General features: G+C 41.6%; 1 protein-coding gene across 1 annotated transcript; it reads left to right on the top strand.

Moving 5' to 3' along the window:
* The first annotated feature begins 3,040 nt into the window (after positions 1–3,040).
* LOC135701557 (uncharacterized) lies at positions 3,041–4,254 on the top strand. The gene is made up of 2 exons (XM_065222403.1): positions 3,041–3,783; positions 3,840–4,254. Exons 1-2 carry the CDS (start codon positions 3,041–3,043, stop codon positions 4,252–4,254), a joined length of 1,158 nt encoding a protein of 385 aa, XP_065078475.1.
* The last annotated feature ends 11,589 nt before the right edge of the window (positions 4,255–15,843 follow it).

Here is a 15,843-nt window from a genome sequence, read left to right as displayed (position 1 = left end):
CTCCAGTTTAGAACTCGATGTTATGGCTTTACTTTGATTAACGATCCCCTCGCAAGCACATGCACATGGGGTGATTCAGCGTTCGGGACTTTTCGGGAGCTTCCTTATTCTCTGTCGCTCTCTCATTCCGTACAAGTCCAACTTCAATTCCAACTCCATTTGTAATCACCCATCTCTTGCCTGTTCGATATATTGCGAGTAATTACGTAATGACAGCAATAACAATAAAACATCCCGGCAATTGTCTTGCGGGGGTAGCGAACGCCATCTTGATTGTACTCCTCTGCGGAAGCGACGACGGTGACGTTCAACGGCAGCAGCAGGGTGTAGAACTTTATGCTTCTTCACTTCTGCGCCGCTTGAACGGGTGAAGCAAAAGGAAAAACTCTCCATTCAAAAGAGTCCGATTTTAATATCCGCCCACCATTGTGTCGCTCCGTATGGGTTGTAATCACTTTTAAAAACACACACTCACCGGCCACCGCTCTTCTGATCCGTCGTTTTGCTCGGCTTCGTCGTCACTAAAGTGTAGGTAGTGTATGTACGAAAAGCCATTATTGGGTAGTTGGATTTTATGGTCGTCTTTTTGTTTCGTCGTCGTCTGGTGCTTTGTTGTGAGTGCGCGGCTCGGAACAAAGCAAGATTTACTGAAAATGGACAAAACAACGACCAGAAAAAAATGGAAGGTCTTCGGATGGGCTACTGACTTCTGCGGGCATCATCACGTATGGTTGGTGATGATGTGGGTACTGGGACGGTTCGTAGCATACCATATGGACCCCCATCTTAATATACGTTCATCGCGGGACAATATTATCAACACCGATTTGGCAGGTCCAGGCAGAGTGCTACTTAAATCATGCGCCTTCATTAGTCGCTAATTTTGGTGATTAATTCATATGTTAATCTTGACCAGTAGTCGCACAGTCAGATTTTGCGAAAATCGAGGTGTAGTGAAAGGCTTTAGTACCACTCTCAGAAAATGCAGCTCATAACTTTTTTTAATGAAACTCATAAATGTTTTCTTGAAGAATTTTAACCTTAGATTGTAGTTCGATTATTCCTGTGTTTAGTTTGTAACTTTTATGTATTTTTGTTTTTTGATGTGCACTGTTGATATCAATTGGATTACACTCATAAAATAAATCACATAACCAGTGGAAAATATCCATGTGAATTTCACATAACTTTCATGTGATCCCATAATTGGACATTGCACCACTAAATCACATGAACGTTATTTGTCCAATGAAATTTATATGATTTCTCATATAGAATTTCTAATGCTATGTGATATTCAGGTAAAAATCATTGTTTTTGTTTTTGGAAAAATACTATGTGCGTTCCTAATAGAAACTAAGTGAAAACTTTTTTCAGTGTAGGAACTGCACAACCTGAGAGGGAGAAGTAGATAGCACACACGGAATTCATTGCATACTTCAAGAGCAAATTTTCATTATGTCGTAAGTAACATTCGCACCGATCCGAGAAAAATAAAGTTTTGTTTTGATGACTGAAAAGTTATTCCTATTTCCAATTAAACACATATAATCTCATAGTGATTGCAATGTTTAACATATTCAGCCGGGTTTTAATCATACAAAGGCAAATCGCTAGCTTTCATGCTAAGAAATACTGGTTTTTGAGTCAAAAGTTATTATACGTCGTTTGGTGGCCCGTATTGTTACTTAAATCAAAGTGTATTTACCAGGATATTCGGGAGAATTATCAATTACGTCTCCTTACGTGCAGCCCATTCATCATTTTAGGACCACCGAAATCATCTTAGCAACAAATAGTTCGATTTATTCACTTTAATAATGAGAAAGCGAAACGACGAACGTACACTTTTCACGGGTTTCTCAGCGCTGTTACTTAAGTCAAACGGCATCTCCATAGAAATTGGGTGACTTAAGTAACATCGAAAACTATTTTGATCGGAAGGTGATTACGTCAAAAAGCAATTTGACTGGTAAATAAATTTAAAAATGGGATTTGATCCTATATTCGGACAGTATATAGTGTAATAGCAGGAGAATCGATTGACACTGATAGCTCGACTTTGTTTACCTTTGTTATATTCGACGTAATGAAAATTTGCTCTTGACTTGTTCTACTTGTCATGAAAATTTATGCCATTGAAATCAAATCAAAACAGGTGTAGCAAAATTGCGTGTTTTGCTTTGAGCGTGTAGTGATTGTTTGAGATTATTCAGCGTGCAGTGAGAAACTGTACTTTTCTGTTTGGTATTTTATTACGCTACTAGATGTTTTGACAAAACCTTAATTGATGGATGGAGATATTGATTTGTGTGTATTTTGAATGAATTAAAAAGAAACGGTGTCCCATTGAATAAAATAGGTGGAAACAACTGTTTGTCATAAATTGTTTTACGCAAGATTTCAATACCGCCTTGTGTATTCTGCCAACTGTACGAAAAGCATCATAAAATTGCTTGGCTTCCAATGACAGTTCGTGACAATAGTCGTCTGGCTGCATTTGACGTTCCATTTTTCTCTCTTCGTGACTCTCCCTCAGGTTTTGACGATATTTCAGAGTTTAACGATTCACTTGCTACGAAAAAAAATCGGATGTAAGCTTGCATGCAAGTTAAACTACTGATTTTAATCATAGTACGCCTGACGAAATTTTGTCACCCTGGCTGAATGAAAGGTAAACAAACATTTAGGTTTTCTTATTCGATATTGCGAAATTTTTCTTCATTTAGACTCGACCGATATCAATTTCGTCGTGACGATATTTCGCTATCGATTTCGCTCTCACTTCTTTCACCTTTCTACGTACATCTTAAACATTGTTGACAGAATGGAAATCGAGTGAAAAAAAAATGAAAAAAAGTTTGTTGTTGTTTGTTTTTCGTGAAATTTTGAAGCCGCTCGAAAAGTTAGCTTTTAAGTGATTTATTTTAAACTGTTTTAACTGTTTTACAACAAAATTCGTAAGATTGGTGATTTGCAAACTAAAATTCAACCGATGTAATAATATCATCTTTGTAGGAACCTTCTGCAAAAGGAACGAATGGCTTCCAGAAGGGCATCCCGTAACGATGATGGTGAGGATGTAGCCAAGGAGGATGGCAATGAGAACGAAGACCCGATGGCGGATCAACTCGATGACCCGTTATTCGAAGACGTTCAGGTTCTCGACTATGACTGGAGCGACCCCGACAGTGATCCAAGCCATGAGCAGCCTGATGCACCTGAGCACGTAACTCAGCCGAAAGGAAACAAATCTCCAGCGTTGTTCAACTGTCGACTGCTGGTGTTTCTGCGTGAATTTAAAGGTCAGTCCTTCGGAGCTCATATTGCACACTGGAATGTAGATGGAAAGTCGCTCAATGACTTTAAGACGAAATTATGGGAGCTATGCAGACCACATCTACTTCGAGAAGTAATTTTTAATCAGCAAGACGATGGAAGCACGGTGCCAGCATGGATGGATAAGGATTCTCCGGAAGAAGAAGATTTGGTGAGGTTTGCCATTTTTTACGAGAAACAAAATCGTAAGTACACTTCGCTGGACAAACTGACCACCACGTTGCTTCAGAACTGGAAAGGAAAAGAAATTCAGCTGCTGTTGCATGTTTATTTACTGTCCGTAAGTTCCCGTAAGATTTTCAATTCAGTGAAGCAACATTTGATTGACCCATCTGAGCGCGATAAGGCAGGAGCAGCCTCAACCCAAGTGGTCGTCGATTTATCTAAGGATTTGCGTCAACGACATGGTCATCTTTGGGATGGACACGAAATGGCATGGACAATGTGGGCATCATTTTTTTTTTTTTTTAAATCTTTATTTTAGAGATTTTTAGCCTGAGGCTAGTTCATCTCTTAATGTGGGCATCAGCCATACTTGCTTCGCCAGCTCATACGAGTGAGAACATGATTAATTCAGTTCCTCCAAAGCATCTGCAACATCTTTTCAGAACACAGGACGGTCCGAAAATTGAAAGTGTGAAGCGTGGGTTGGCTGTAGCTCACAATGTAAATGCGTCGTTTTGTGAAGAGATCACAGCGCTGAAGGAAGCGTTTTCCTCACTTGAGGTGGTAGCCAAGAATATGCAGCTACAACTTTCATTCGTGAAGCATCGCATCGAAGCATTGGAGCAGCGTGGACGCATGAGTGATTCATTCATAAGTGCGATGGAAACTTCAATGGAAGTTTCCGAAGGAGAGTTCAGTCGACATATTGCTGGACAGGTAGTTGACATGGAGGATGTAGACCACGAATAAGCCAACTTGCAAATGAGTTGAGATAACTTGTTTTAATGAATAAAGACAAATACATTGTTTTACTATATTTTCTATTTTATTGGTTTTCAAATACGAAAGATCAAAGAAATTAGAACTTTTCTGCATTGATTATGTTTCATTCGTCTGTTTCAATATTCTTGAAATCAGACACATCTGCAACCGAAGGATCAAATTTTCCTCCTCTCAGGTAATCACACTTCCTGAATAAGCTAGACATGTTATAATTTCTAAAGGTAGCCATCACTTCAGCTACTACTGGTTTAATTCCTTTCTTTACACATTCCTGATAGATAGCTTGAGTTTGTCGCTTGCATAATCCGAAAACGACTTCAATAGGGTTATAGAAGGGGCAATACGCAGGTAGAAAGATAGGGAATATTCCAATTGATCGAAGATATTCTATGATTTTCGCACTGCAGTGAATTTTCGCTCCATCCAATATCCATATGGAATGTCTACCCGTATAGCACTGAACATGGCCCGTTTCCAGAGCAAATCGTCGGCAGCATTCAAAAAAGTTTAGTCGGTTGAATGTTCCGTTGGTAGAGAAGGCTTCAAGCATTCCGTTTTGCCCAATGAAACAAAGCAAGGATTCCCTAGGCTTCCGCACAAATTCTCCTCGAAACACTAAGCGGTGGCCTTGAACTCCGTAGCCCCTGGAGCGTAACATGGATCTGTTATCGAAACTAACCTTGTCTAAAAAGACGAGGTTGTGGTAGTCCCACTGAATGCACGAAATTTCGTTGAAAAAAACGGATTACATCACTTTCCTTGATTTGAATTGCACGACGTTCCAAACATTTCCAGGTCAAACCAGCGTTATGTATGATGCGCCAAATGGATGAAATAGATATTGTCGTCTTGAACTCCTGCTGGAACCGCTTTCTAGATTCATGTAGATAAAGCGTAGGATTTTGTAGATACAGGTTTATCAACCATTGTCGTTTTTCGGGAGAGAATTTCACAGCATCCCTTTCGTAACTTCGGCGAGAATAGAATCCGTCCTCCTCGTATCGCATGATCCAATTTGTGATTGTGGACTTGAGTTTGTGATAAATTGTTGTTAGCCTCGATTTGGCCAATCCAAGGAAATAATATCCATATAAAACATGATATATGGTATTCACTGACGCTCTCTGATCTTTCACAACGGAAATAATAGCTGCTATTTTACGCAATAGTATTTATGAAATAGTTACGTTTTTAGTTGAACATCGATGTTAACTGACGTTTCTTTTATTTACAAAATTTTAATGATCAAGACACATGACGTAAATAGGGAAAGGTGGTAGCTTTTGACATTTGAACCATCTACGAGCTCCCTCAATTTCGTCTCTATAGTCTAAATATTCGTGAAAGACACAATATGAGGATGATACAATTTCTTCGAAGAAACACAACAGCACACGATGGACACTTGAAAGAATGTCGTATTCACTCATATGGGGCATTCAGAGTGCTTTTTAAGCCAATTTGATTTGTTTGTTTAAATGTCCAGGGTAGCAAAATTTTATCAGGCATACTATGATTAAAATCAGTGCTGCAACTTGCATGCAAGCTTATCTCCGAAAAAATTAGGTATGTTCGGATGACAGTTGTATTTCTTTGACCCCTAAGCCCCAGTGAGGGTATTTTTGTTGTTAAAAAATATTCGGAAATTGTGGAAACTTGCACGTTAATTTTGATGCCAGGCGGTAAACTTTTATTTTTATAATTCATTTCGTGCATTCTAAGTATCTACTGACTTGTGAGAAGTTATTCTATGGAACCTACGCCTAGGGGAAGGACAGCTCCAAGTATCAGCATCAATACCGATGGTGGAAATATTAAATATTCTTATATGTGTGATATTTGCGAATCTTATACTTAGTCTGGCAGTTTTTTATTTTTTGTTTTGACTGTTTTTGGTTTTAATAATTGTAAATTAAAATTCGTTTAATCAAAATGGATTTCACACGAGAAGTAAGTCATTCCTTGATGATCTTGCTGGCCACCGCCACCAAAATCCGCTCCTTGTCTAATAATTTCGGCATTATTTGGTAGCTGATCACAGTGCACATAATCGGCCGCACTTCCGTTCCCAGGAAATATTTATTAATTTCCACGAATTCTTCATCGTCTGCGAACCAATGTGCTGTCCTCCAATGGAACGGGAATCGACTGACTACACTCAAAATAATCTACACGTTGAAGCTACGTGAAAAATAACGTAAGCTCTCACTTTTTCCTCTCCTCTCAGTTTTATGTGGCTCACGTAGAATGTATGTGATGTTCCTTGAATTTCACATGGAGTTCCTTTTTAACACTCCTACATAATCAATGAAAAATACGTGATTTTCACATAACACTGAGTCTATGTGCGTTTCACGTAAAGCTTATGTGATTTCCACATCTAAAAAAGAGTGGTACCTAGGTACACTCAGAGCATTGCAAATCATGGCAGCATCACGATATCCTTTGTTCGGTATTTTTGAAAAATAGTGGCAAGATATAAGTATAAAATTATGGATTATTTTTTCTCTTTGAAAAAACAAACTGACTGTTTCATCGTGCTCAACAGAATGATTTCAAGCTGTCCAGCTAACGGCGCCGGTGGTGTAGTGGTAAGCATGATTGCCTCTCACCCCAGCAGGCCTGGGTTCAATCCCAGTCGGCGCCGCCGGGATGTTCTGAGGCATAACATCTCTGATCACGCCTTCCTTCGGATGGGAAGTAAAGCCGTTGGTCCCCGGTTCATGAGTTGATGGGTCGATAGGTAGGGTCCAGGTGTGGGAGCTGCCTTCCTGGCACGTCGGTAGCATTGGTGCTCAGCACGGAAAACAAGATCGACGGAAAAAACAAACCAAAGGAAAAAAAAAGCTGTCCAGCAATTTCTTCCGCTAAGGAAGAAAGTACCTCGGCCCATCCCCATGATCGTCCAGATTGTTTGTGCTTCGTATAGAATATTAAAAAAATCTGATATAGTGAATTTAGCATATATGAATAAATTAAAGGAATATTATTATATTTTACTACTATGAATACGGTAAAGATTTAATCTACATATTAAGGAAATATTTGTATGAACAGCGTCAAAATATTTATACACTGAAAATAAAATTTCGTTTATACAACGAAATCGCTCGTTTGTTCTACGAATTTATTCGTTGTTTTCTGCAACGAAATGGATTTGTACATTGTATGAAGCTAGTTTCGTTAGAACTGCCACACTCGCTATCGCTACACCCAACCAGCGGGTCACAAGTGTTGGTTGTGGAAACCGAAAAATGTGGAGTGTGTTAGTGAGGATGGGTAAAAATAACTTCGTCATTGGAAGGAATAAACATGACAAAAAAATAAAAACAGCCTTCAGACTGACTCGACTCATGAACCTTGCGATCGTCAGATCTGTGCTTAATCCATCACTCTATCTGTGCTACGAGAAACAGTAAAGCTAAAGGCAAATAAGAGCTCTCATGGAACGGTTATTCGATTTCGCTTGCTTCTTCTGCTGCTTGCATGTATTTTTTTTTCTCTAACATAAAACCACCGCGACGAGTAATTTGATTTATTGTGGTAGCTTACATGTATTGGTCAAACCGACAATATTTCTAAAAAAAAATATCCCATCTCCCACACACAATCAGCACTTTAGGAGACAATAAGCGCAGTTGTTGGTTTGACTGTACGAAGATGTATTTGTATATTATACGAATAAGGCGTAATATTGACTATACGCTAGATGACAGGAAAAACGAATGTTTCGTACCATTTATGAAAAATGTGATATATGTACGATATTCATTTTTACGAAACGGTTTTCAGAGATATAACGAAAATACGTTTTCAGTGTACTAGAATCCTTCAATGAATATAACCGACTAAATCACGTAACTTCTATGTGATAATCCTGTGACGGTTGAGCTTCATGAAATGAGTACCCCTACATGAGAATCTTATGTGAAAAGTACGATGGAAAAAATCTACGTATGTTTTCACGTAACATTGACGTGAAAATTATTCTGAGTGTACGCCACCCCTGTCGTATCACCGACAAACCGACATGACACTTAATTCTGACTTATGCCCGAAAATCGTAAACGGCCGATTTTAATGTTCAGTGATCCAAACTGTCAAAAACACAGGATTTTTTGATCCAGATAAACAATAATTTGCCCGGTATTTCTGAATCCTTTTCTATCTTGAATGATGCTTTTTCTAGTGGATTTAATTTCTAGTGGTATTTAATGTTGCTTAAATACGGGTTTCAAATGGTTCTTAATGCGTTCGTCATACAACCTTTTTGCAGTAAATCAATCATGAAGAGCATCGAGAATATAAACTTCAGAACCTTTTCCAGTATGGGCCAACTAGGCACATTCTAGTCTTAATGAGGTTTTGGTGGATGCATCAATGGAAAAGCAGTCCTCGCCCTGAGTTTTATTAATGTTGTTTTATAGTAGCTTTGTGTTACTTCAAAAAATTAAAATGTGACTTGGACGTGTATGTATAAGAGAAGACGAAACGAAATACTGCAAGTCCTCCATTTATGCGGTGGGTTGTACCGTCCACCCACCGCTGTTTTTCGGCTGTCCATCACCCCATTTCGCTTATTTTATATCTGTGATTAGTGCTAGTTATCTACAGAAAATCAGCTCAATTGGTTCAAGGAAATAGCGGTGAGTCGACGGTATCACCCACCGCATAAATGGAGGGATTACGGTGAGCAACGTACGATAAACTCGCCATACTATTGAGTTCTCCTAGCATAATCTCACAAAGACTAATGCAGCGTATATATTCATAAAATGCAATTTTTATACGATACATATGCAACAGGACTGGTAAACGGCTGGACAATGCGTACCATTGATACTTGGCGTATCTGCATGTATAAAATAGACCCCACTAGCGGTCCTCTTAGCCTCCAGTAACTCCTATCCCTACCTCGCCACGGTGCTGGCTGGGGTACGAGTAGCCATAGGGAAGATCGGGTAACCAACCCCGGTGGGACCTTGGTCGTATGCTGACAGGAAAGGGGAGGGGGGACTCCTCTCTCCGGTGAGTGCAGTATTCGAGCGTCTGTTCACCATGGAGTTGCGGCTCAAAACGGCGTCTGTTCTCCATGTTAGGAGCAGCTGATCAACGTCCTGGTGCCAGTGTGGGACTCTAAACAGTGCTGTGCACGATGATCGCCCGGCGAGACAATGGGGGTTGGTGCAGGCCCTACAAAAGTACAGGAAGCAAGCAATTTAAATACGGACCGGAACAATCGGCATAGACCCATAGCAACGAAAACGGACTAACGATTGGAAACTCGGAACATGGAACTGCAAGTCTCTCAATTTCTTGGGAAGTATCCACATTCTTTCCGATTTATTGAGGGTCCGCAAGTTCAACATCGTAGCGCTGCAGGAGGTTTTCTGGACGCGATCGTCGGTACATACGTAGAGGGATGGTTATATCATCTACCAGAGCTGCGGCAATACACATGAGCTGGCTACAGCTGGGCGAAATGCAGAAGCGCGTGATTGGGTGGTGGCCAATCGATAGCAGCAACGTGCACAGCCCTCACTTAGCAAGTGACGATGACGATAAAGACGCTTTTTACGCGCAGCTGGAACGGGAATACGACAGCTGCCCAAGCCATGACGTCAAAATCGTCATCAGAGATCTCAACACTCAGGTCGCCCAGGAGGAGGAATTCAGACCGGTTATAGGAAAGTTCAGCGCTCACCAGCTAACGAACGCCAACGGCCTTAGACTCATCGATTTTGCCGCCTCTAAGAACATGGCCATACGTAGTACCTTAGACTGATGCAAAATTTGAAATTTTCGCTCAACAGTGCTCAAACGGTTCCAAATTGGGCCCTGATAAGCCTCCCAAAATTTGAACACATTTAGTTAGAAACTGACTTGGCACAAACCATTTGAAGTTTATATGGGAATTACTATGGAAAAACCATAATTTCGGTTCATATCTATCTCAAAATTCACCAGTTCACTTTACTTTAGAAAACGATAGCTAAGCTTGTTGAAATTTTTTTCAGTTATAACTTTGTTCAAGAACACTTTTCGATCAAATGAAAGGAACAAAAATTATTAATGATTCAAGTCACTGATGTCTTATGATTATGCTCATTCAACTGTTCAGCAGGCAACATTGGTGTTTATGGCGTGTAGAATAGAGGACAAAAATCATGGCTACTATGTCAAACTGCAGAATACAGTGTTGCCGACAATACAGTTGCTTAATCTTGCCATAAGATTATCAATCTCTTAAACAATTAATAACTATTTAATTTGACGTTTGGCTGAAAAATGATTTTCTGCAAAGTTGTAGTTGATAAAAATTCCGATAAGAATAGCAATAGAACATGTTAACAGTACAATATGGAAAAAGGCTAGAAGACAATGGATAAAAAGCTTTGTTTTCCCATAGTAATTTCCATGTAAACTTCAAAAGGTTTGTGCCAAGTCAGTTTCTTATCAAATGAGTTTAAACTTTTGTAGGCTAATCAGGACCCGATTTGAAACCGTTTGAATACTGTGGAGCGAAAATTTCAAATTTTGCATCACCTACTTCCAGCATAGTGGTACACCTGGAGATCACCGCAGCAGACAGAATCGCATATCGACCACATTTTGATCTACGGAAGGCACTTCTCGGACATTATCGACGTCAGGACCTATCGCGGCGCAAATATCGATTCAGACCACTTCCTTCTAATGGTCAAGGTGCGCCAAAAACTTTCCGTTGCCAACAACATTCGGTACCGACGCCCACCACGGTACAATTTGGAGTGACTGAAGCTGCCCAAAGTCTCAACTGAGTACGTGCAATGCTTCGACGCAGCGTTGCCGGATGAGAGAGAGCTCACCGAAGCCCCTCTTGAGGACTGCTGGAGCAACGTGAAAGCAGCCATTAACAGCGCTGCTGAAGGCGCCGTTGGGTTCGTGGAGCGCAATCGACGGAACGATTGGTTCGACGAAGAGTGTCAGACGGTTTTGGACGAGAAGAACGCAACGCGGGCGGCGATGCTGCAGCAAGGAACCCGGCATAATGTGTATAAGAAGCGCCGCCTGGAACAGCTGAAGTGCGAAGAAATGGAGCAGCTGTATCGTTCTCAAGAAACACGCAAGTTTTACAAGAAACTCAACGCATCCCGCCAAGGCTTTGTGCCGGGAGCTGAAATGTGTCGGTATAAGGAAGGGGGTATCTTAACGGACGAACGTGAAGTGATTGAAATGTGGAAGCAGAACTACGATGAACATCTGAACGACGCAGAGGTGGAGGACCAAGGCGGCAGGAGGAATGGCTTCGTCGGTACAGCGGATGAGGAGGACATGCCAGCTCCCACGATAGGTGAAATTAAGGATGCTATTTGACAGCTTATGAACAATAAAGCAGCTGGGAAAGATGGTATCGGAGCGGAATTTATCAAAATGGGCCACTTGTCTGCACCGACTGATAGTCTGGATCTGGGATGCAGAACAGCTACCGGAGGAGTGGAAAGAGTATATAAAAAAGCCGACAAACTAGAATGTGAGAACTATCGAACGATCACTATTCTTAACGCGGCCTACAAAGTGCTTTCCCAGATCATCTTTCGCCGTTTATCGCCGCTAACAAGCATATTTGTGGGAAGTTATCAAGCCGGTTTTGTGGACGGGCGATCGACAACGGACCAAATCTTTACGTTGCGGTAGATCCTCAAAAATGTCGTGAATATCAAGTCCCTACGCACCACCTATTCATCGATTTCAAGGCCGCTTATGATACTATTGACCGTAAAGAGCTATGGAAGATTATGGACGAGAACGGTTTTCCCGAGAAGCTGACCAGACTGATCAGGGCTACGATGGATGGTGTACAGTGATTCGTGAAGATATCGAGTGCGTTATCTGACTCGTTTGAAACTCGCAAAGGACTTCGACAAGGCGATGGTCTTTCTTGCCTCCTGTTCAACATTGCGCTAGAAGGTGTTATGAAACGTGCGGGCTTTAACATGTGGGGCACGATCTTCAAAAAGTCCAGCCAGTTCATATGCTTCGCTGACGACGTGGACATTGTCGGAAGAACGTTTCAGGCCATGGTGAAGCAGTACACCAGGCTGAAACGTGAAGCAGAGAAGGTTGGATTAAAGGTGAATACGTCGAAGACAAAGTATCTGTTAGCTGGAGGAACCGAGCGGGATAGGGCTCGCAGAAGCTTGACAATCGACGGAGATGAGTTCGAGGTGGTGGATGAATTTGTGTACCTCGGATCATTGGTGACGTCGGATAACAACTGCAGCAGAGAAATTCGTCGGCGTATTATTGCCGGAAGTCGTGCTTGCTACGGACTCCACAAGACCCTGAGGTCGGATAAACTTCACCTCCGTACTAAATGTACCATGTGCAAGACGCTGATAAGACCGGTAGACGTGACGACGAAACGTGGACGATGCTCGGGGTGTTTTCGAACGACGAGTGCTTAGGACCATCTTTGGCGGGGTATGTGAGAACGGTGTATGGAGGCGAAGGATGAACCACGAGCTGGCGCAACTCTATGGCGAACGCGGTATCCAGATTGTTGCGAAAGCTGGACGGATACGATGGACGGGACACATTTTAAGAACGCCGGACAACAATCCCGCAAAAATGGTGTTTGCCTCGAATCCGGCCGGTACAAGACGAAGAGGAGCACAGCGAGCAAGGTGGTTAGACCAAGTGGAGCAGAATCTTGGAAGTGTGGGACGGTCAAGAAATTGGAGACAAGCAGCCACGGACCGAGTGACTTGGCGTAACATTGTGATGCAGGTGCAATCCTGAGGGATGTCGGACAAGGATAATAATAATAATATGCAACAGGAAAATATTATTCCAGCTGAACATTGCATTAGGTCCTAAGTAAAATTTCTCGATTCTCTTGGTCGACTTTCTCTTTCGTTGATAACTTGAGCATATACCCGTTTCTTGTTGTATTTGTCGTATTATATGCTAGATAAAAGCATCTTTTATCGAGCTGTGTGCTGAAATACCTGGGAATGTCTTAACATGGCCGTAGGAATACAGAGAGAAAGTTGACGAAGATAATCTGTCAATGTTACTTAGGACCTAATGCAATGTTCAGCTTGTATTCAGAACCGAGTGAACAGGGTTGTCCGACCTACCGACTTTCGTGTAGACCTACCCGTAGTCGAGCCATATTGCATATGTATTTTATATAGTCCGTTCCGTTGATAAACATATCGTTGGGATTCCGTGGCAGTTTCCCAATCCAGAAGCTGCCATCTTGGATCCCAAAATAGCACTAAACATCGATTTTTTACTTCTACTCGTTGAGCTTGTTCCGTTGATACCCATATTGTAGGGTTTTTGCGGTATTTTACCAACCCGGAAGCCACCATATTGGATCCCAAAATAGCAACGAAAATCAGCTTTTGACTTCTACTCGTCGAGTACGTTCCGTGGATACCCTCATCGTAGGGATTTCGCGGAAGTTTCCCAATCCGGAAGCCACCATCTTGGATTGAGGTCCGCCATTTTGGATCCCAAAATAGCACCGAACATCGACTTCTACTCGTCAATCCTGTTCGGTAGATATTGTAGGGTTTCTGCAGCATTTTCCCAATCCAGAATTCGTTATCTAGGATTTAGGTCCATCATCTTGGATCTGCAAATAGCACCGATCATCGATTTTTAACTACCATGTTTGTCCTTCAAAACTAAGGCCAATTTGTCAAGTTGTGTGATAAAATGAACTGTACTAATAAGTTATTATATTAATCAGAAAGATGATCCTATGTTGACCCCAAATTTAAATACAAAGAATTTAAATGCTGTTAATATCTAATGATGATGCCAGTCCAACAAAGTATAAATTTCGAAACAGCAATACATCATCTGTCTCTTTGAAGGTTTCTTCATTTTTTTTTACGATACCGAACAAAATTGCTGCGTAGGTGCCATATGTGCAGTCGAGTGTGTCCACTCGCTGATGACTACCCAGCATTTACAACGTCATAACGAGGAGCGGTACACTGCATGTAAGCATCTACCTCCCTCTTCCCCCCTGTCCAGCAACAATCCACCAGGCCACCATTTAACATCATCAACAACAGTAATCACCCGCAAGCAGACCAATATATTTCACGGTCCGAAACAATGGGTCGCTTTCATTGGGTAAATGGCAGCAAAATTCACACGCTCAATCTTCTTGTGCCAACAATCTCGTCCCTTCGGTCCGACTTGACTTGATCGTCGTGGTCATCAAGAGTCCATCGTCGGCATCGTCGGCATCGTCGGCGGCGTAGCACATGGAAGGAGCCCTCTTCCCTAGGAGTCACAGACCTAGAAAATAAGACCGTGGGATCGGTTTTACGGTTTGTGGATTTTCGGTCCATTGTTCCGAGCTCTCCCTCCCGAACATGGCTTCTGGACACTTGTTCTCGCTGGACTCGCTTGTCTATGTACGCATACATTTTCCGGTCATTTCTCTTCTACCGGGGAACGAACGATACCGAGCGCGTCTTCATAAAGTGCTATCCGACTGCTTTTATGGGAATTTGCAATTTTCATTACATCACACCGCCAGCCACCTCTGCAGCCAAGCAATGACCATCAGATCTTTACGGTACCGAAAATGGTGCTCGGTTGGTTAGTGCAAGGAAACACCCCCGTCATCATCATCATCGCCGTCGTCTTCGTCGTCTACATCAACATTGGAGGGGGGGGGGGGGCTTTACCTGTGTATGTTTTTTTTTTGATTCGCTAGAATTGCGCGCCTGTTAAATAGTGTGCCTTACACACTCGACTGGTAATTGTGGGAAGAGTTACGCACTGGTGGTTTTCTTGAAAGGGGGAGAGCACAGTAATAAGTTACCGCAGAACTTTGGTTTGAATGGATCTGGCAGCCTACGCGGGTCTGTGATTGGACGCTACGTTTTACGGAAAATTACAGTGGGGGTGTTCGATGTGACATCATTTTGTTCGAGTTTATTATAATATAAAAATATTTGCGTTTTAACTAATTGTTCTTTGTTCCATTTGAACTAAGTTTGCGTGACTCGATTGCTCCAATTTGGAAATTATGAACTTGAATTTGATCACAGGCATTTAATGATTCTTTAGGTAGCAGAAACTCCAACAATCACCAGAAACATGTCTTGATTATAGCTAAAAATCTAATGATGACTCTTTCGTTATTAAATTTATCCTAATTACGAAGCCTGAAACCAAATGCAGTTCCACTCTCCAATGAAACTAACTTCCAGACGAAAGTAAATATATTCAAATAATTCCATCTCTCATTCCATTTGATCACCGGCAATCATTAATCAATATATTTCGTATTCCTCTCAACCAGCCATTTCCTTTTAGCTTCTGCGTGCAAACGTCAATTGGCAGAACTTTAATTTTGGATTTTTACGTACGAAAATTAAATCGTAATTTAGCTACCGTCCGGAAAGAAACGATTGCCATCTACACACCAGCACCACCGCCACCACCACCATCAGTACCATCGGAGAGAAGTCTCGGCAAATGATGAATGGAACCAAGGGGTCCCTCGAACAACCGACGACCACGCAGCACAGAAAGCTGCAG

The sequence above is a fragment of the Ochlerotatus camptorhynchus genome, unplaced genomic scaffold (assembly GCF_037179485.1).
Source record: "Ochlerotatus camptorhynchus isolate MF236.1 unplaced genomic scaffold, CSIRO-AGI_Acam_v1.1 ptg000167l, whole genome shotgun sequence".
NCBI classification, from domain to species: domain Eukaryota; kingdom Metazoa; phylum Arthropoda; class Insecta; order Diptera; family Culicidae; genus Ochlerotatus; species Ochlerotatus camptorhynchus.
This window is presented reverse-complemented; position numbering and strand designations above follow the sequence as displayed.

Bases quoted from the DNA above. Each gene is read 5' to 3' on its own strand.
- LOC135701557 (XM_065222403.1), top strand. From the start codon at position 3,041: ATGGCTTCCAGAAGGGCATCCCGTAACGATGATGGTGAGGATGTAGCC. The intron at 3,784-3,839 runs GTGGGCATCATT...TTTTAGCCTGAG, and splicing joins CACGAAATGGCATGGACAAT to GCTAGTTCATCTCTTAATGT.